We start from the raw sequence: 21,561 nt of genomic DNA on the forward strand, positions 1-21,561 counted from the left end.
TGCCTTTGGCTGCTACCACAGGTGCAAAACGTCTCGTCATCATTGTTGTTTGTTGGGACACAACGTACAAACATACAGTGCAGCACTGCAGAGTCACACTGCTGTAAATTTGAACACATTCTGTACTGTACAGGAGACACGGCACGAGATTGGCTGACAATGGTCTACAGCCAATCAGGACGCAGAACACAATGCGCTGTAAAAAACAAAAACATGCAAAATTGCACAAAAAAGATCAGCGAAACAGCGAGGCCGCCAAAGGTGAACTGTGTTACAGCGAGGGACCAGCGTATATGTGGTTGTTGGGACGATAAATGTCTTTGAGCTTGTGTCAGAAGACGAGCTGCAGCTTTCTGGACCAGCTGCAGTCTTGCCAGGCAGGTCCCACTAACTCCAACATATAAGGAGTTACAATAATCCAGCTGGGACGTCATGAAAACGTGGATCGCCCGTTCAAGGTTTTTAAAAGATAGAAATGATCTCACCTTAGATAAAAGCCTCAGTTTGAAGAAAGACCGCTGTACAACTGAGCTCAGCTGTTTTTCAAATTGCCATCAAATATAAGCCCCAAATGTAATAATGCGATTTAATAAAAGAGCTGAACCAGTCTAATAGAGCGCCCTTGATGCCGCCATGCTCCAATGGTGAGGTCAAGATGCTGTGGTCAAGGCAGCGGTCAGATCCAAAAGCACAGCTGAGTCTCCTGATCAGTGGCTGATAAAAGATCATTAAGAACTTTTCAAAGGGCAGTTTCAGTGCTGTGAAGAGCTTTAAAACTAGACTGAAACCTTTACAACAGATTGCAGCTGAACAAATATAATCTTTTACAAAATCTTCGACAGGAAGGGAAGCTTTGAAATAGGCCTGAAGTTTGAGCGGACAGAGGATCCAGATCAGGTTTTTAGTACAGGCTGTACAACAGCATGTTTAAAACAGGCTGTACAACACCTGAACTAAGACTGCTGTTAAAAATCGCTAAGATGTCGGAACCAACAACCTTTAAAATCTTTTTAAACACGTGTTGGAACAACATCATTTGGACAAGATGATGTCTTTATAGCATCACATCGTTCCTCCACCTGATCAAACCACATGGGCTCAAACTGATCAAAAACAGCTGAGCAGGTGAATATTTTAGCCCCGGTGCGATCTCGGGCGAGAGTATCGATGATGGCCAAAGGGCAGCGTCCAGCTCTACGGCCGCTGAAGAGCAGACTCAACAGACGCGCGTGATGTGGATCCTACTGCTCTAAAATTGGAGCTTCTTCAATCCATTAAAGAGGACATTAGTACGCTGTTAAAAGAAGAAGTCAGAAATGCATTGAAAGAAGATTTTGACAATATAAGGGCTGACGTGCAAGGACTGAGAAATGAGATCGCTAACAGCATGGCGGCGACGTGCGGCGAAGTTGATGGAGTAAAGGTTACAGTGAAAGAAGCTGAGGATGGGCTGTCAATGTGGAGCGATGAGGTGACCACCCTGCAGTCTACAGTAGAGAGTATGAAGGAGGAGCTGTCTGACCTGAAGGATAAATGTGATGAAGGCAGGAAGCGGAGAGCTAACATCCACATCATAGGGATCCCAGAGGGCCTGGACTCGAGCTCCTCCACGGCCGTATCCGTGCTACTACGTGAAGTGCTGGGTATGGATAAAGACGTTATTGTCGACCGCTCACACAGGAGCCCTATCCTGAGAAAGCCAGCTGGTAACCCGCACGCCGTCATAGCCGAGCGTCACTACTACCAGGATTGTGTGGCTACGCCGTGCCAGGGCCCAAGCCCCGCTTGAGTTTAACGGACAACCTATTGCAATATTACGACTGGGCGATATGACCCAAAGTTCATATCTCGATATTCTTTAGCTGGATGGCGATATACGATATATATCTCGATATTTTTAAAGCCAGAAAGTTCGAACAAAAAGAGAGTTCTTAGTCAAAGCTGTGTCCCAAATCTCACACAGGCACATTTATTAACATACAGCGTAGATGTACATGAAACAATTACTCAGAAATAAATGATCAGCATTTATTAAATAATAATGCTCCATAAATAAAAGAAAACAATGTTGTGTTTGTGCATAACAAACAGCTCACAATCGTGCAGTCAAAATGTAAACAGACGCTGAGCATAATAACAAGCAGCTGCTCTGTTCCCAGGTTCTACTGCGTGACTGACAGCCTGGAGTTTGAAACCCTCTTTGTAACCGTGTCTCTTACAGGTGCCATTTATGGTCCTTATACACACTCAATACAGTAATATTACGTTGAAGCAGAGTACGTATCACTCCGCGAGGCTCCTCGTAGCTGTAATGCTCCAACAATCCATCAAGCGGTGCGGCCTCGTAGCTGAGCAAAGTCGTACCAAAACATCTGTTGAAAGGTTTCTGAGCGCCGTGTAGCACATAAAATCGGTTCGAGGTCAGTAAGCACAACCAGAATTCATCCATAAGGCGCACTGTCGATTTATGAGAAAATTACAGGATTTTAAGTGCAGAAAACATAGTTTATGGTTTTCCTTTGATCTTAGCAAATATCTACGCCTCTAATTGGGACGATCACAGATTTTTCACTAATGTCTTTGCGCGGCTCCCCAATATGTCATCACACAATATCATCTTTGAGGGAGACCTAAACTGCTCATTATCTGCTATGGACCACAGTTCACACAAAAGTACACTTAGTCCAAAGTCAGCATGCGTCATTCAGAGCTTTCTTGATAATTATGGGCTGGCTGATGTATGGAGATTTCATAATCCTGCTTCACGTCAATACTCTTTTTTTTCTAATGTCCATAAAACATATATTTGTATAGAAAAACGTCTCCCTTTAGTTACAGAATGTGATTATAAGACTCTGGTGATTTCTCCTCTTGCTTTTTCAATGTGTATTCCTGATGCCTGCTCCAACTATCAGCCATGGAGATTCAACTCAGTGTTGTTAGCAGATGAAGAGTTTGTCAGTTACAAAAGGTCTCAAAGAGATTTTTTTTTCTATCAATCAGACCCCAGAGATGTCATCATCAGTCATTTGGGAATCTCTAAAAGCATCTGAGAGGCCAAATAATTTCATTTTGTGCCAAACAAAGTGCAACACTGAAAGAACATCATCCATAAATATTGAGTAAGAACTGGACTCTCATACAGCGAGACTCAAATGCCTTTAAACATCAGCTTATCCTGCTGATCCAAGTCCAACACTGAGTTTGTAAAAACATGTTTGTCAATCATTTTGTTTGGTTTCTGAGGAAAATGATTCAATAACTTGCTGCTAATACACAACATTTCATCATATTTCCTCATAACCCTCTTTTGTCTGACCATTTGATCCCATTTGAATTTGCAATAAAGGATCCACAGAGTTTGGTGACAATAATGACAGTAGATGTTTGTGTGAAAGTGCTGGAAGCAAATGAGTGTGTGATGTTCTTTCAGTGTTGCACTTTGTAGACGCTCCCTGAGCACTGGTCTCACAGCCAGCTGCACATAGAGACCAGTGTTGTTAGTCCAGGTCAGAAGATGACTTGTTGGAATGAAAATGAGCTTGTAGTTTGTCTGCTTTAATAATGTGACTGGAAAAAGGTGTTGGACTTCAAATATGTCCATTTCTGTCACACTTCACCTTTAAAAGTGAAGCCATGTGGTTCCTGGAAGGAAAAACACGACTTTTTCAAGTCTTTGTCCTGTTTTTATGAGAAATGTACGACTTTAATGTGAAACATTCAGAGTTTTTTCTCTTGTTGTGTTTGTTTGAAGCTGCTTCCTGTTGGCTTCAGCTGTTTGGAGTTTCCATTTTCTAAACTTCTACATTCTGAACCTTCTTCAGCTCTGAACAGATGATGAAACACTGAATGATTTCAAGCACTTTGTCTAATAAACTTACATCTTTCATTCTTTATACAGATTGATGGGCTGTGATTTGTCAGAGATCAGCTGTGATTATCTGGCAGCAGCACTGAAGTCCAACCCCTCCCATCTGAGAGAGCTGGACCTGAGTAATGACTCCTTGTCTTTGAATAAGAACAACAAGCTGCAGCATCCAGGAGTGAAGCATCTGTGTGGTTTCCTGGAGAGTCCAGGATGTAAACTTGAAACTCTGAGGTCAGTCAGCATGTTTTAGTTGTGCTGAGATGAATATGATGTGAAAGTTGTGCTGACACTAAACTGCAGACATCAGGCTGATATTATACTGATCCACACTGAGGATCTTCATGGTAAAGTCTGTTTTCTTCTTCTCTGGTTTAGTCCATTGACTGCAGCAGAACAATGTTCACATTTCAAACAGTGATACTCAACGTATGGCCCGCGGCCCACACGCGGCCTGCCCACCTTTCCTGATTCAGAGAGAGGGGACCCTGATTAACTGTGTAGCTTCTTCCTCACAGTTCTAAGTATCAGACACAACAATGAATAATCCACAGCTGACTGTCTTTAGCAGGTCAAAGGTCACGGCACACAGCAGACAGTCAGAAATATTCTAACTCTGATCATTTATCAGTTGTGACACTGTGAGACTTGATCAGAGGTGTGATCATCACAGCAGAGGCCTTTGTGTCAAAGTCACTGAGGATCAAACAGAAACACATGAAGCAGATTTTCCTCTTCTGGCTTTTTATAGCAGATAACCTTCAAAATATTCTGCAGTCGATCAAAAACTGAAGCAAACCATGAAGCAACATGTGAACATGAGCTGATGCTGCTGAAGTGAAGCAAAGTTACAGAGGTTTGATTACAGACACAGCTGAGAGTTTGTAATCTGTCATCATTTTAAAAAGTTTCCATGGAACAGCAGAAATGAGGCTTTACTGTCAGAGGCCGACAGCACTGAACACAACAGCAGACTGGTGGCTAATAAACAGTGAATGATGCAGAAACAGATGTTTGAAGCTGTTCTTGGAGTACACTGAGAGAGAGAGAGCTGTGCAGGCAGGAACAGCCAAAGTCAGAGAGAATTCATGAGCATATTGATCAAACGTGAAGCAGAGTTTGGATCTTCTTTTGCTGCTGCTTCACTCAGTTTTGGTTGGAGACAGATGAAACCTGCAGCTTCAGGATCTGTGAGCTGTCCACTTTCAGCCCCGACGGCGTGTCCGTGTACGTGCCGTCGAGTGAACGATCCACGCTCTGTGTTTCCATCTTTGTGTGTTTAGCTGCTCTCATTTACTGTTTTAGCTGTTTGCTGCTTGTTGAAATAGTTTGTGAGCTTTAACCTGAGATTCTGGCAAAATACATTTATATTAAACATCGATTCAGGATTGAATGAATCAACATCGTTTTATTCAAATTAAAACCATTTAAATGGGAACATGAATTTTTTACAGCCGCCTCTAATGCTGGGTAATGTCAGCTGGTCCATGTGCAGCTGGCTGTGAGGCTCAGGGAGCGTCTACAAAGTGCAACACTGAAAGAACATCATCCATAAATATTGAGTAAGAACTGGACTCTCATACAGCGAGACTCAAATGCCTTTAAACATCAGCTTATCCTGCTGATCCAAGTCCAACACTGACTTTGTAAAAACATGTTTGTCAATCATTTTGTTTGGTTTCTGAGGAAAATGATTCAATAACTTGCTGCTAATACACAACATTTCATCATATTTCCTCATAACCCTCTTTTGTCTGACCATTTGATCCCATTTGAATTTGCAATAAAGGATCCACAGAGTTTGGTGACAATAATGACAGTAGATGTTTGTGTGAAAGTGCTGGAAGCAAATGAGTGTGTGATGTTCTTTCAGTGTTGCACTTTGTAGACGCTCCCTGAGCACTGGTCTCACAGCCAGCTGCACATAGAGACCAGTGTTGTTAGTCCAGGTCAGAAGATGACTTGTTGGAATGAAAATGAGCTTGTAGTTTGTCTGCTTTAATAATGTGACTGGAAAAAGGTGTTGGACTTCAAATATGTCCATTTCTGTCACACTTCACCTTTAAAAGTGAAGCCATGTGGTTCCTGGAAGGAAAAACACGACTTTTTCAAGTCTTTGTCCTGTTTTTATGAGAAATGTACGACTTTAATGTGAAACATTCAGAGTTTTTTCTCTTGTTGTGTTTGTTTGAAGCTGCTTCCTGTTGGCTTCAGCTGTTTGGAGTTTCCATTTTCTAAACTTCTACATTCTGAACCTTCTTCAGCTCTGAACAGATGATGAAACACTGAATGATTTCAAGCACTTTGTCTAATAAACTTACATCTTTCATTCTTTATACAGATTGATGGACTGTGGTTTGTCAGATATTGGCCTTGATTATCTGGCAGCAGCACTGAAGTCCAACCCCTCGTATCCCACAGAGGTGGACCTGAGTGGAACCTACAGCAACCTGAAGGGTTCAGGAGTGAAGCATCTGTGTGATTTTCGGGAGAATCCACGATGTCGATTTGAAACTCTGAGGTCAGTCAGCATGTTTTAGTTGTGCTGAGATGAATATGATGTGAAAGTTGTGCTGACACTAAACTGCAGACATCAGGCTGATATTATACTGATCCACACTGAGGATCTTCATGGTAAAGTCTGTTTTCTTCTTCTCTGGTTTAGTCCATTGACTGCAGCAGAACAATGTTCACATTTCAAACAGTGATACTCAACGTATGGCCCGCGGCCCACACGCGGCCTGCCCACCTTTCCTGATTCAGAGAGAGGGGACCCTGATTAACTGTGTAGCTTCTTCCTCACAGTTCTAAGTATCAGACACAACAATGAATAATCCACAGCTGACTGTCTTTAGCAGGTCAAAGGTCACGGCACACAGCACTCTGTGAAACAGTTTGGAGCAGGAATTCTTGCACATTTACAAACTGACACTGCTGCACGGCATGCTGGGTAATGCTAGCTGCTCAGGTATGGGCGTGCTAATGGCTGTGAGGCTCTGTGGCTGCAGAACACCGAAGAAGAGAAAAGAGAGGTGGAGGATGAAGAAAAGAGGCGGAGATGAAGCAGAAGTTTTGCTCCAGAGAGGAGCTGTGTCTGTGTGGGCGGGGCTCAGGCTGCTCCGCCCACACAGTGACAGTGAAGCAGGTCGTGTCCAAATTCATGGGCTGCATCCTCCTGAGGCCGCATTTGTAGACCTAATACGTCCAGTTTCCAACAATGGCGGCCGCTACTAAGTTTTAAAATTACTCATACTAATCTTTCTCGGTCACAAAATAAACTTTTAACATATTTTCAGGCGAGAAAGTAGCTGTGTAAACATCAAATATCTGCTCGGTTTATCAAGATACCGCATATTTGCAAAAGTGCTTCGACGTTTTCGGAGACGTCTGCTACCCACCAGCTCGATAGCTCGCCGGGAGCTCGAGGGTCACTGAAGCCGCCGAGAACGGCACAACTCCCGGCACATCATTTTCACATCACCGCGGACTTTCGCTACTCAGGTTAAACGTGATATATAAGTCACTTAGACAACCTCAAAATGTTATTGTTTGGCTTTTTTCAGTGTTTTGTTTGTTCGTGAGTAAATCGGTTTGGCTGAGATTAAAGTTATTAGATTAGATTAGATAAAATAAAACTTTATTAATCCCCCAGGTGGGTTCCTCCTTGGTCTTTACAGAGCTGACTAAACGTCAAACAGAAAACTGATTAAACAGAAGTATGAGACGGTCGAGAATTTACGCCAGTGTCCTGTTATATTTTAGATAGCAAGGAGCAGACGGCTGAGTTTATTAAACTCCACCGAGACAGCGGTGACGCTAATCAGAAGGCTAGACCGTCCAATTTCCCCAGCCGTTTATTTCCAGCCTACCCGACCTTCTGAGGACCCAGCCCACGTAGACCGCAAAGGCCGGGTCCTCGGGAGGATGCAGCCCATGAATTTGGACACGACCGTAGAATGATGGTGGCAGCTACAGAAACAGGTCCATACAGACTGAAGTGTGTCTCAGTCTGAATGTACACTGCTGTTATAAGAGCTGTGGAAACTCAGGTCAAAAGGACGTAACCACACTGCTGACAGTTCCAGGACATTCACAGAGTTACAGCATCATTTGTGACCATAAAGACAGAAAGCTCATCCAAATCCTGGGATTAAAAGTCTGTCCTGGTGGTGTCCAGTCAAACACGTCTCTGTGAAAGCTTCAATCCAACAGGCTCCAAAGTCCTTCTGCTCATTTCCTCGCCGGGTTCTTGATGCTCCTGTACCATCTCTCTGTCATCCTCCTCGCTCCCTCTTTGCACTCACAGTCTTTGTGCATCATTAACACTCACATGTGGAAACCCAAAGTTTTACTGGGCAGAAGATGATCATCAGTGACTCTGTCTTTAAAATACTCTTGTTAGAAATGTACGACTTTAATGTGAAACATTCAGAGTTTTTTCTCTTGTTGTGTTTGTTTGAAGCTGCTTCCTGTTGGCTTCAGCTGTTTGGAGTTTCCATTTTCTAAACTTCTACATTCTGAACCTTCTTCAGCTCTGAACAGATGATGAAACACTGAATGATTTCAAGCACTTTGTCTAATAAACTTACATCTTTCATTCTCTATACAGATTGGAGAGCTGTGATTTGTCAGAGATCAGCTGTGATTATCTGGAAGCAGTGCTGAAGCTCAACCCTTCGTATCCCAGAGAGGTGGACCTGAGCTACCACAAGCTGCAGGATTCAGGAGTGAAGCAGCTGTGTGTTCTTCTGGAGAATCCACAACATCAAATTGAAACTCTGAGGTCAGTCTCCACGTTTTAGTTGTGCTGACACTGTCGATCTGTGGAACTAAAACCTTTATACAGGAAGTCTGGTTCAGCTCTTTGTAGACCTTCTAATCTCTGATGCTCTGAGTCTTACTCAGTAGATGATGCAGAGTTGTGAAGCCGATGTGGGTGAGGACACTCGCCCAGCTCTAACTACTTTGACGTCCAGGCGGCTTCCCTGCTTGTCCTGATACAAACAAACCTGAGTAACCTTGCAGGTCAGATCTCATCAGTCACACCTGTTATGGCAGCTCTCCTCTAGATTGTAGTTCTTGTTAACCTGGGATGGTTTTAGAAGCCTGGACCACAGACTGCAAGGGAAGATATTACTGGGAAAGGCCAAAGCAACCTATTAGACCCATTAAACACTAACATAGATGAATACTCAGATTTAAACCTTTATTGTTTCACAAAGGCTTAAAAAGGGAACGTCCACAGTTTAGACTGCAGCAGATTTTATTAAAGCAGTTTGACAGGAGCAAAGCAAAAACACAAAGAATAAGTGTTTCACATATTAATACATATAACATAATAATAAAAGAAAAGCAAAAGAATGATACAAAAGAATGAAAAAGTTGTCCAGAGCAGCAGGATGTCTGAGGTCTGCAGAAACACAAAAACACAGCAGCTAAAAATAGTTGTTGAAAGAAAACGAGGTGGGAGCTGCTGATTCCTGAGCTTTGATACTGGATTAGCTTCAGTAGTTATTCCCATCACTGCTGTAGGAGCTACATTTAGTCACAGCTGATTGTCTCCTTTGACCAATCAGAAGACTACTGTTGTAAAAACAAGCAGACAAAGAACCAATGAGAGTGAAGAACAGGATAAAGAGCTCGTGTGATGGAGGCAAAGCAATAATCAGCAGACTGTAGCAGTTTCTATCTGGATGAAAGTAGAAGGAGCTCAGCGGAGCTCAGTCCCATATCTTTGTTTAGAAACAACATCAGTGATTTCCTGCTGCTCGAGATGATTCCAGCAGCTCTCATTACAGCAGCTGATGAGAGAAACAGCTGATGGCTCACAGCTCGTGCACTGTTGGATCTCCAGATGTTCACGTGGCTGAAGTCTGTGAAGAAACTGTGGTCCACGTAGTTCACACGGCCTCAGATTGGACCGAGCTCCCTGGATCACTGCAGCATCCTCAGCTGGTACATGGACGTCTCTGCTCCTCAGTCTTGGAGCCCCTGCAGGTCCGTCCACACCACCAGGGTCTTCTCACTCACCTTTCCTTTGTCCTCGTCCTTCATCGGCCGTGCTGTGTCTTTGTTCCTGCGGTGTTGTTCCCACGATGCAGCGCTGATGTTCCCTCCTTGAATGCACAACAAGTACGGTGCTGGTCTTTCTCGGGTGGAGCAGAGACAGATTGAAGTCTTTCAGGCTTTAGTGCCGACTTCCCTGACAGAGGCTGGACTCCATGGTCTGCACAGGAGGCTTCTACACTGTGTGGAGGTGACTCCTGGACTCGAAGACAGGCTGCAGGTACATGTGTGATGAAGAGGAGCTACAGCAGTGTGATGGAGCTGCAGGTGTGAAGGAAGTCCTGCTGTCCTGTCCCACCCTCATCTTTGCTTCCTCTGTCTTCTCTGGACTTGTCCTCCTGTTTCAGAAACAGCACTGCTTCATGCCGAGGGTGGACGGGAGCATTGGCTCTGATTCTTTTACCGTCCACCACAAGGAGACACTGATGCTGACCTCCTGATTCATCTGCATGTGTTCTGCTTCACACTGCTCACCTCCACCAAAGACTTCACAAACATCTTCTTTCTTTGAGTCCAGTTTGTCCCACAAACACTTCCAAATCTCCTCCTCTGAGATTCTGCAGCTTCTTGCAGTGTGACTCAGCTGACTTCTGACAGACCACAGACTGGCACAGCATCCACATGTGTCTCCTTTCAAACAGGCTCTTGATGTTTCCTCCCACATCATTCTGGCCTCTCAGTCTCCTTTGTTCTCCAGCTCTGTAGCTCCAGCTGGTGAAGCTTCAGTTTTCCATGTTGGTAACAGTAAACTACAGCCTCTGCTGTCAGCTGGGTAACTAAACAGAGCTGCAGCACGTCTCTGCGGTGGTGCTACATCCAGCCTGCAGACGGCCGTCTACATGTTGTAGTGGTTTACAGTCACCAGGGGGCGCTGTCCCAGCCATGCAGGCAGTGGGCTGCTCTGCTTGTGCTGTTGTTGGTGAAGCTGAAGTGAAAGTGATAGGTTTGTAGTTTGAACCTATCCACTGGAACGTTAAGGACAATCTGCTACGCAGCAAAAAGCAAGACACAAGGCACCAAAGTTCTCTGGTTTACTCATGCATGAGGGAGACCTGGCTGGAGCCAAGCGTCGTTCCACCACTTGACCACCATCAGACTCTCAGCCAGGCTCCCCATAGCACTCCTTTTATTGTGGTTACATGAATATGCATAGGGTCATTAACATATAGCATCTCACATAGGTATACATGTGAACAAAGAATACTGTGTGTGTGTGTGTGTGGTACTGCTGATCAAAGGGTCATATAACATCCTTGGTCAGGAAGAGGGTAGACCCCCCTTCACCCTAGATGGTTCACCCTAGATAACATGGTGAGGAAGTCCAGCAGTTCATCTAAACAAAAAGCACTTAGACTAGAACAGACGTAGCTACGTTAATCCTGCCATAAAACAATAAGAGAAGGTACGACCTCTCTCGTGCTCCCAGGATGTGGGTGTGCATTCTAGTGTGGAATACACACCAAGCCCCTGCAGCCTGCTAAAGATCACACATCCTATCACTACACAATTGATTATACACCTCTAAGAATATATGGTTAAATATTTCCTAATACAAATGACAATAATAAAATCTAAACCCATCAGAAAGCGAGAGTTAAAACACTGAACAGTGTCCACTGAGCTTCTCATGCTCTTCTCATGCTCAAAGAAGTTTAACAGGAAGGACGACTCGTCCATCAGGCGTCCAGCTGTCCGTGACCGTGTCCACAGCAGCGTGTGACCGAGGCTTCATGCTAACACGCACACATGAAGCTAATACCACCACGAGCAGCTGCTCAGTGGATTTGGAGGACAAATGTCTGCAGCTTCTCACAGGCAGTATGCAGAATGTGGATCTCCACAAAGACTGTGGAGAGCTCGTCCCACACTCTAAATCCACACTTGTCTGCACAAAACTTCTCACACGTTCCCGTCACAAGTGTCTTCTAAGTGAAGCTACCAGGTTCAGGTCCAGCTTGTTTATCTGGAGCTGCAGGAGATGATCCATCCTCACAAAGCAACACAGACAGCAGATATGCAAACACACAACACAACCAAAGGATTCTCTCTGCATGTCTGTGGCTGATGCTGCTGGAACGAAGCTGTTTGAAACCTTGTTGTTCTGCACTTTGGGACCAGAAGAGGAAACTGAAGCTCTGTGCAGAGGGTCCAATGGAAGCAGCCAAGCGCTGTAAGTGTCTGCTGTACAGGGATGCTGGTTCAGCTGTGGCTCAGTTTCACAGTGTGACTCAATAAAAGCAGCAGGAAATCAAAGCTTGATGCTTTCATCAGTGTGGAAATAAGAAAGTTTCCTGTGACAGACGCTGGAGCTCTTTCACTCTCAGCTTCACAGTTTCAGCTTCAAACTTCTTCCAACATGTTTCTAACACGGCCACATTCCACCTTAATGGAGCTGATATCTTGTGCATCAGCACATTTTCTAAAGGCAGCGATCACATCTTTAGTTTTGGATGTTTAACTGCAGATTGTTTATGTGTTTATAGCACATTAATTACAGCAGCAGCGTTGACCACAGTGCTGTACAAGAATCCAAAATAACGATTAAAATAACTCCTAATATTAATATCACACATCAAATATCAAATAACTCTCATGCTGTATTAAAAGCCAGTGAATACAAATGTGTTTTCAGAGCAGATTTACAGAGACTGACAGCAGGAGCTGGGGCTGTTCGATAGAACGATGTATATATGATGACCATATGAAAACGTCTATCGTTTCATATCACGCTCTTTGTTTCCTGCTTATGTGTTTGTGTTTTCCAGATAAAGCTTTCAAAATAAATCTGAAGATCCTGTTGAGAGTTTTCAAAATAAACACAATACAGTACTGCGGTCGCTCGTTTATCGAGTTACGTTCTAAAAATAAGTCTCAGAATGAAGTAGCAGCTTTATGTTTTACAAGTATTATAGAAGTTTTAAGGCAGTTAAACCCTCACTGCACACTTTCTACACTTTTCTCAGACAGGCATGAACATTTTCACACTTTTCTCTCTTGTTTAAACAAAGTTCAAACCTTCATAGAAAAATAAGTTCATTATTAAAGAATGAAAGCAAAGTGTTTCTGAAACGTGTCAAATCAGCCTTTGCTGGCATTAAATGAGCTTGGTTCTGTGTGAGGAGCACTCGTCCATGGCCTGGGCTCCTCGCTGTCAGGTAAAGTTTCATAAAGCTTTTGAGTTTTTCTGCAGATAATGTTGGTGTCCAGCACGATGTTCTTTTTCCTGCGGTCACTGAGCCACAAAGCCAAAGCTGACTCCATCCTTATGATGTTCTTGTTGTGGACAGTTACAACCTTTTTGCCTCCTTGTTGAAACTATGATGGTCAGCATCTTCCTCTGCCTTTGGCTGCTACCACAGGTGCAAAACGTCTCGTCATCATTGTTGTTTGTTGGGACAAAACGTACAAACATACAGTGCAGCACTGCAGAGTCACACTGCTGTAAATTTGAACACATTCTGTACTGTACAGGAGACACGGCACGAGATTGACTGACAATGGTCTACAGCCAATCAGGACGCAGAACACAATGCGCTGTAAAAAACAAAAACATGCAAAATTGCACAAAAAAGATCAGCGAAACAGCGAGGCCGCCAAAGGTGAACTGTGTTACAGCGAGGGACCAGCGTATATGTGGTTGTTGGGACGATAAATGTCTTTGAGCTTGTGTCAGAAGACGAGCTGCAGCTTTCTGGACCAGCTGCAGTCTTGCCAGGCAGGTCCCACTAACTCCAACATATAAGGAGTTACCGCTGTACAACTGAGCTCAGCTGTTTTTCAAATTGCCATCAAATATAAGCCCCAAATGTAATAATGCGATTTAATAAAAGAGCTGAACCAGTCTAATAGAGCGCCCTTGATGCCGCCATGCTCCAATGGTGAGGTCAAGATGCTGTGGTCAAGGCAGCGGTCAGATCCAAAAGCACAGCTGAGTCTCCTGATCAGTGGCTGATAAAAGATCATTAAGAACTTTTCAAAGGGCAGTTTCAGTGCTGTGAAGAGCTTTAAAACTAGACTGAAACCTTTACAACAGATTGCAGCTGAACAAATATAATCTTTTACAAAATCTTCGACAGGAAGGGAAGCTTTGAAATAGGCCTGAAATTTGAGCGGACAGAGGATCCAGATCAGGTTTTTAGTACAGGCTGTACAACAGCATGTTTAAAACAGGCTGTACAACACCTGAACTAAGACTGCTGTTAAAAATCGCTAAGATGTCGGAACCGACAACCTTTAAAATCTTTTTAAACACGTGTTGGAACAACTTCATTTGGACAAGATGATGTCTTTATAGCATCACATCGTTCCTCCACCTGATCAAACCACACAGGCTCAAACTGATCAAAAACAGCTGAGCAGGTGAATATTTTAGCCCCGGTGCGATCTCGGGCGAGAGTATCGATGATGGCCAAAGGGCAGCGTCCAGCTCTACGGCCGCTGAAGAGCAGACTCAACAGACGCGCGTGATGTGGATCCTACTGCTCTAAAACTGGAGCTTCTTCAATCCATTAAAGAGGACATTAGTACGCTGTTAAAAGAAGAAGTCAGAAATGCATTGAAAGAAGATTTTGACAATATAAGGGCTGACGTGCAAGGACTGAGAAATGAGATCGCTAACAGCATGGCGGCGACGTGCGGCAAAGTTGATGGAGTAAAGGTTACAGTGAAAGAAGCTGAGGATGGGCTGTCAATGTGGAGCGATGAGGTGACCACCCTGCAGTCTACAGTAGAGAGTATGAAGGAGGAGCTGTCTGACCTGAAGGATAAATGTGATGAAGGCAGGAAGCGGAGAGCTAACATCCACATCATAGGGATCCCAGAGGGCCTGGACTCGAGCTCCTCCACGGCCGTATCCGTGCTACTACGTGAAGTGCTGGGTATGGATAAAGACGTTATTGTCGACCGCTCACACAGGAGCCCTATCCTGAGAAAGCCAGCTGGTGACCCGCACGCCGTCATAGCCGAGCGTCACTACTACCAGGATTGTGTGGCTACGCCGTGCCAGGGCCCAAGCCCCGCTTGAGTTTAACGGACAACCTATTGCAATATTACGACTGGGCGATATGACCCAAAGTTCATATCTCGATATTCTTTAGCTGGATGGCGATATACGATATATATCTCGATATTTTTAAAGCCAGAAAGTACGAACAAAAAGAGAGTTCTTAGTCAAAGCTGTGTCCCAAATCTCACACAGGCACATTTATTAACATACAGCGTAGATGTACATGAAACAATTACTCAGAAATAAATGATCAGCATTTATTAAATAATAATGCTCCATAAATAAAAGAAAACAATGTTGTTTTTGTGCATAACAAAAAGCTCACAATCGTGCAGTCAAAATGTAAACAGATGCTGAGCATAATAACAAGCAGCTGCTCTGTTCCCAGGTTCTACTGCGTGACTGACAGCCTGGAGTTTGAAACCCTCTTTGTAACCGTGTCTCTTACAGGTGCCATTTATGGTCCTTATACACACTCAATACAGTAATATTACGTTGAAGCAGAGTACGTATCACTCCGCGAGGCTCCTCGTAGCTGTAATGCTCCAACAATCCATCAAGCGGTGCGGCCTCGTAGCTGAGCAAAGTCGTACCAAAACATCTTTTGAAAGGTTTCTGAGCGCCGTGTAGCACATAAAATCGGTTCGAGGTCAGTAAGCACAACCAGAATTCATCCATAAGGCGCACTGTCGATTTATGAGAAAATTACAGGATTTTAAGTGCAGAAAATATAGTTTATGGTTTTCCTTTGATCTTAGCAAATATCTACGCCTCTAATTGGGACGATCACAGATTTTTCACTAATGTCTTTGCGCGGCTCCCCAATATGTCATCACACAATATCATCTTTGAGGGAGACCTAAACTGCTAATTATCTGCTATGGACCACAGTTCACACAAAAGTACACTTAGTCCAAAGTCAGCATGCGTCATTCAGAGCTTTCTTGATAATTATGGGCTGGCTGATGTATGGAGATTTCATAATCCTGCTTCACGTCAATACTCTTTTTTTTCTAATGTCCATAAAACATATATTTGTATAGAAAAACGTCTCCCTTTAGTTACAGAATGTGATTATAAGACTGGTGATTTCTCCTCTTGTTTTTTCAATGTGTATTCCTGATGCCTGCTCCAACTATCAGCCATGGAGATTCAACTCAGTGTTGTTAGCAGATGAAGAGTTTGTCAGTTACAAAAGGTCTCAAAGACATTTTTTTTCTATTAATCAGACCCCAGAGATGTCATCATCAGTTTGTCTGCTTTAATAATGTGACTGGAAAAAGGTGTTGGACTTCAAATATGTCCATTTCTTTCACACTTCACCTTTAAAAGTGAAGCCATGTGGTTCCTGGAAGGAAAAACACGACTTTTTCAAGTCTTTGTCCTGTTTTTATGAGAAATGTACGACTTTAATGTGAAACATTCAGAGTTTTTTCTCTTGTTGTGTTTGTTTGAAGCTGCTTCCTGTTGGCTTCAGCTGTTTGGAGTTTCCATTTTCTAAACTTCTACATTCTGAACCTTCTTCAGCTCTGAACAGATGATGAAACACTGAATGATTTCAAGCACTTTGTCTAATAAACTTACATCTTTCATTCTTTATACAGATTGAGTTTCTGTGGTTTGTCAGAGATCAGCTGTGATTATCTGGCAGCAGCACTGAAGTCCAACCCCTCCCATCTGAGACAGCTGGACCTGTGGGGAAACAACCTGAAGGATCCAGGAGTGAAGCATCTGTGTGGTTTCCTGGAGAGTCCAGGATGTAAACTTGAAACTCTGAGGTCAGTCAGCATGTTTTAGTTGTGCTGAGATGAATATGATGTGAAAGTTGTGCTGACACTAAACTGCAGACATCAGGCTGATATTATACTGATCCACACTGAGGATCTTCATGGTAAAGTCTGTTTTCTTCTTCTCTGGTTTAGTCCATTGACTGCAGCAGAACAATGTTCACATTTCAAACAGTGATACTCAACGTATGGCCCGCGGCCCACACGCGGCCTGCCCACCTTTCCTGATTCAGAGAGAGGGGACCCTGATTAACTGTGTAGCTTCTTCCTCACAGTTCTAAGTATCAGACACAACAATGAATAATCCACAGCTGACTGTCTTTAGCAGGTCAAAGGTCACGGCACACAGCAGACAGTCAGAAATATTCTAACTCTGATCATTTATCAGTTGTGACACTGTGAGACTTGATCAGAGGTGTGATCATCACAGCAGAGGCCTTTGTGTCAAAGTCACTGAGGATCAAACAGAAACACATGAAGCAGATTTTCCTCTTCTGGCTTTTTATAGCAGATAACCTTCAAAATATTCTGCAGTCGATCAAAAACTGAAGCAAACCATGAAGCAACATGTGAACATGAGCTGATGCTGCTGAAGTGAAGCAAAGTTACAGAGGTTTGATTACAGACACAGCTGAGAGTTTGTAATCTGTCATCATTTTAAAAAGTTTCCATGGAACAGCAGAAATGAGGCTTTACTGTCAGAGGCCGACAGCACTGAACACAACAGCAGACTGGTGGCTAATAAACAGTGAATGATGCAGAAACAGATGTTTGAAGCTGTTCTTGGAGTACACTGAGAGAGAGAGAGCTGTGCAGGCAGGAACAGCCAAAGTCAGAGAGAATTCATGAGCATATTGATCAAACGTGAAGCAGAGTTTGGATCTTCTTTTGCTGCTGCTTCACTCAGTTTTGGTTGGAGACAGATGAAACCTGCAGCTTCAGGATCTGTGAGCTGTCCACTTTCAGCCCTGACGGCGTGTCCGTGTACGTGCCGTCGAGTGAACGATCCACGCTCTGTTTCCATCTTTGTGTGTTTAGCTGCTCTCATTTACTGTTTTATCTGTTTGCTGCTTGTTGAAATAGTTTGTGAGCTTTAACCTGAGATTCTGGCAAAATACATTTATATTAAACATCGATTCAGGATTGAATGAATCAACATCGTTTTATTCAAATTAAAACCATTTAAATGGGAACATGAATTTTTTACAGCCGCCTCTAATGCTGGGTAATGTCAGCTGGTCCATGTGCAGCTGGCTGTGAGGCTCAGGGAGCGTCTACAAAGTGCAACACTGAAAGAACATCATCCATAAATATTGAGTAAGAACTGGACTCTCATACAGCGAGACTCAAATGCCTTTAAACATCAGCTTATCCTGCTGATCCAAGTCCAACACTGAGTTTGTAAAAACATGTTTGTCAATCATTTTGTTTGGTTTCTGAGGAAAAAGATTCAATAACTTGCTGCTAATACACAACATTTCATCATATTTCCTCATAACCCTCTTTTGTCTGACCATTTGATCCCATTTGAATTTGCAATAAAGGATCCACAGAGTTTGGTGACAATAATGACAGTAGATGTTTGTGTGAAAGTGCTGGAAGCAAATGAGTGTGTGATGTTCTTTCAGTGTTGCACTTTGTAGACGCTCCCTGAGCACTGGTCTCACAGCCAGCTGCACATAGAGACCAGTGTTGTTAGTCCAGGTCAGAAGATGACTTGTTGGAATGAAAATGAGCTTGTAGTTTGTCTGCTTTAATAATGTGACTGGAAAAAGGTGTTGGACTTCAAATATGTCCATTTCTGTCACACTTCACCTTTAAAAGTGAAGCCATGTGGTTCCTGGAAGGAAAAACACGACTTTTTCAAGTCTTTGTCCTGTTTTTATGAGAAATGTACGACTTTAATGTGAAACATTCAGAGTTTTTTCTCTTGTTGTGTTTGTTTGAAGCTGCTTCCTGTTGGCTTCAGCTGTTTGGAGTTTCCATTTTCTAAACTTCTACATTCTGAACCTTCTTCAGCTCTGAACAGATGATGAAACACTGAATGATTTCAAGCACTTTGTCTAATAAACTTACATCTTTCATTCTTTATACAGATTGTGGAGCTGTGGTTTGTCAGAGATCAGCTGTGATTATCTGGCAGCAGCACTGAAGTCCAACCCCTCCCATCTGAGAGAGCTGGACCTGAGCGACAACGACAACCTGCAGGATCCAGGAGTGAAGCATCTGTGTGGTTTCCTGGAGAGTCCAGGATGTAAACTTGAAACTCTGAGGTCAGTCAGCATGTTTTAGTTGTGCTGAGATGAATATGATGTGAAAGTTGTGCTGACACTAAACTGCAGACATCAGGCTGATATTATACTGATCCACACTGAGGATCTTCATGGTAAAGTCTGTTTTCTTCTTCTCTGGTTTAGTCCATTGACTGCAGCAGAACAATGTTCACATTTCAAACAGTGATACTCAACGTATGGCCCGCGGCCCACACGCGGCCTGCCCACCTTTCCTGATTCAGAGAGAGGGGACCCTGATTAACTGTGTAGCTTCTTCCTCACAGTTCTAAGTATCAGACACAACAATGAATAATCCACAGCTGACTGTCTTTAGCAGGTCAAAGGTCACGGCACACAGCAGACAGTCAGAAATATTCTAACTCTGATCATTTATCAGTTGTGACACTGTGAGACTTGATCAGAGGTGTGATCATCACAGCAGAGGCCTTTGTGTCAAAGTCACTGAGGATCAAACAGAAACACATGAAGCAGATTTTCCTCTTCTGGCTTTTTATAGCAGATAACCTTCAAAATATTCTGCAGTCGATCAAAAACTGAAGCAAACCATGAAGCAACATGTGAACATGAGCTGATGCTGCTGAAGTGAAGCAAAGTTACAGAGGTTTGATTACAGACACAGCTGAGAGTTTGTAATCTGTCATCATTTTAAAAAGTTTCCATGGAACAGCAGAAATGAGGCTTTACTGTCAGAGGCCGACAGCACTGAACACAACAGCAGACTGGTGGCTAATAAACAGTGAATGATGCAGAAACAGATGTTTGAAGCTGTTCTTGGAGTACACTGAGAGAGAGAGAGCTGTGCAGGCAGGAACAGCCAAAGTCAGAGAGAATTCATGAGCATATTGATCAAACGTGAAGCAGAGTTTGGATCTTCTTTTGCTGCTGCTTCACTCAGTTTTGGTTGGAGACAGATGAAACCTGCAGCTTCAGGATCTGTGAGCTGTCCACTTTCAGCCCCGACGGCGTGTCCGTGTACGTGCCGTCGAGTGAACGATCCACGCTCTGTGTTTCCATCTTTGTGTGTTTAGCTGCTCTCATTTACTGTTTTAGCTGTTTGCTGCTTGTTGAAATAGTTTGTGAGCTTTAACCTGAGATTCTGGCAAAATACATTTATATTAAACATCGATTCAGGATTGAATGAATCAACATCGTTTTATTCAAATTAAAACCATTTAAATGGGAACATGAATTTTTTACAGCCGCCTCTAATGCTGGGTAATGTCAGCTGGTCCATGTGCAGCTGGCTGTGAGGCTCAGGGAGCGTCTACAAAGTGCAACACTGAAAGAACATCATCCATAAATATTGAGTAAGAACTGGACTCTCATACAGCGAGACTCAAATGCCTTTAAACATCAGCTTATCCTGCTGATCCAAGTCCAACACTGACTTTGTAAAAACATGTTTGTCAATCATTTTGTTTGGTTTCTGAGGAAAATGATTCAATAACTTGCTGCTAATACACAACATTTCATCATATTTCCTCATAACCCTCTTTTGTCTGACCATTTGATCCCATTTGAATTTGCAATAAAGGATCCACAGAGTTTGGTGACAATAATGACAGTAGATGTTTGTGTGAAAGTGCTGGAAGCAAATGAGTGTGTGATGTTCTTTCAGTGTTGCACTTTGTAGACGCTCCCTGAGCACTGGTCTCACAGCCAGCTGCACATAGAGACCAGTGTTGTTAGTCCAGGTCAGAAGATGACTTGTTGGAATGAAAATGAGCTTGTAGTTTGTCTGCTTTAATAATGTGACTGGAAAAAGGTGTTGGACTTCAAATATGTCCATTTCTGTCACACTTCACCTTTAAAAGTGAAGCCATGTGGTTCCTGGAAGGAAAAACACGACTGTAAGCGCCAGACGTCTGCTTTATATTTTATTTACGATTGAGTTCATGTTTGTTTTATTATTCATAGATTCATTACATAAGTGCAGTAGTAGCATGAAACCCTGTGTGAGAGGGAAGGGGAGGAGCATGGACAGAGAGGTTAGGAGTCTCACGGTTTTCTGACCGTGTACACAGCTAGTATTGGATAACTGCTATTTTTTGGAATTTTCATGCCTTTTTTTTTTGGAAGGAGTTCATTGCTACATCCTCAGTTTGTAATAAATAAAACAGTCTTCAAACCATAATGCAACTGGAAGCATTTCTTTGGGAAACCAGGAACACGCGTCAGCCATAGACTCCCCTTTTTTGAACTTGGTTTATTGGAAATTACCCTACATTTAGTCAGAAAACCTTCTTGCTCCTTTTTTGGGAAAAGGAATACTGAAAAGGATCATGTTTAGCAACGCCGTGCACTGTGGATTGAAGGCAATAGCCTACTTGGAGGAAGAATCACGGTAAGCAGTGAAAACAAGCTTTGCTACTGTGGAAATTTGTCATAATGCATGAGAGTGATGAAGAACTAGTGTGTGGAAAAAGAGAACCAAAAATGACAGAAAAGGCTGTCGAGGAAAAGCTGCACAGGTTGACCCAGTCTAGAAAGGCTAAGCTAGGCCACCTAACTAGCCAAGCTAATCAGCTCGAACGGCTAATGGAA

General features: G+C 43.2%; 3 protein-coding genes across 4 annotated transcripts in view; all 3 read left to right on the forward strand.

Annotated features, from left to right (window-relative positions):
• Positions 1-10,371, forward strand: part of LOC145419349 (NACHT, LRR and PYD domains-containing protein 12-like) — a 28,885-nt gene extending 18,514 nt beyond the window's left edge. The window contains exons 6-10 of the mRNA XM_080297056.1: positions 3,902-4,099; positions 6,207-6,386; positions 8,475-8,648; positions 10,075-10,198; positions 10,279-10,371. Of these exons, the coding sequence (XP_080153182.1) occupies positions 3,902-4,099; positions 6,207-6,386; positions 8,475-8,648; positions 10,075-10,198; positions 10,279-10,371 (769 nt within the window). The remainder of the gene's footprint in view (positions 1-3,901; positions 4,100-6,206; positions 6,387-8,474; positions 8,649-10,074; positions 10,199-10,278) is intronic.
• Positions 1-21,561, forward strand: part of LOC113017716 (NACHT, LRR and PYD domains-containing protein 12-like) — a 1,242,929-nt gene that overhangs the window by 914,008 nt on the left and 307,360 nt on the right. The window lies entirely within an intron of this gene.
• LOC145419390 (protein NLRC3-like) overlaps positions 1-21,561 on the forward strand; it is a 250,300-nt gene that overhangs the window by 145,355 nt on the left and 83,384 nt on the right. The gene's annotated exons all lie outside the window — the stretch shown is intronic.

The sequence above is a fragment of the Astatotilapia calliptera genome, chromosome 23, assembly GCF_964374335.1.
Source record: "Astatotilapia calliptera chromosome 23, fAstCal68.1, whole genome shotgun sequence".
NCBI lineage: Eukaryota > Metazoa > Chordata > Actinopteri > Cichliformes > Cichlidae > Astatotilapia > Astatotilapia calliptera.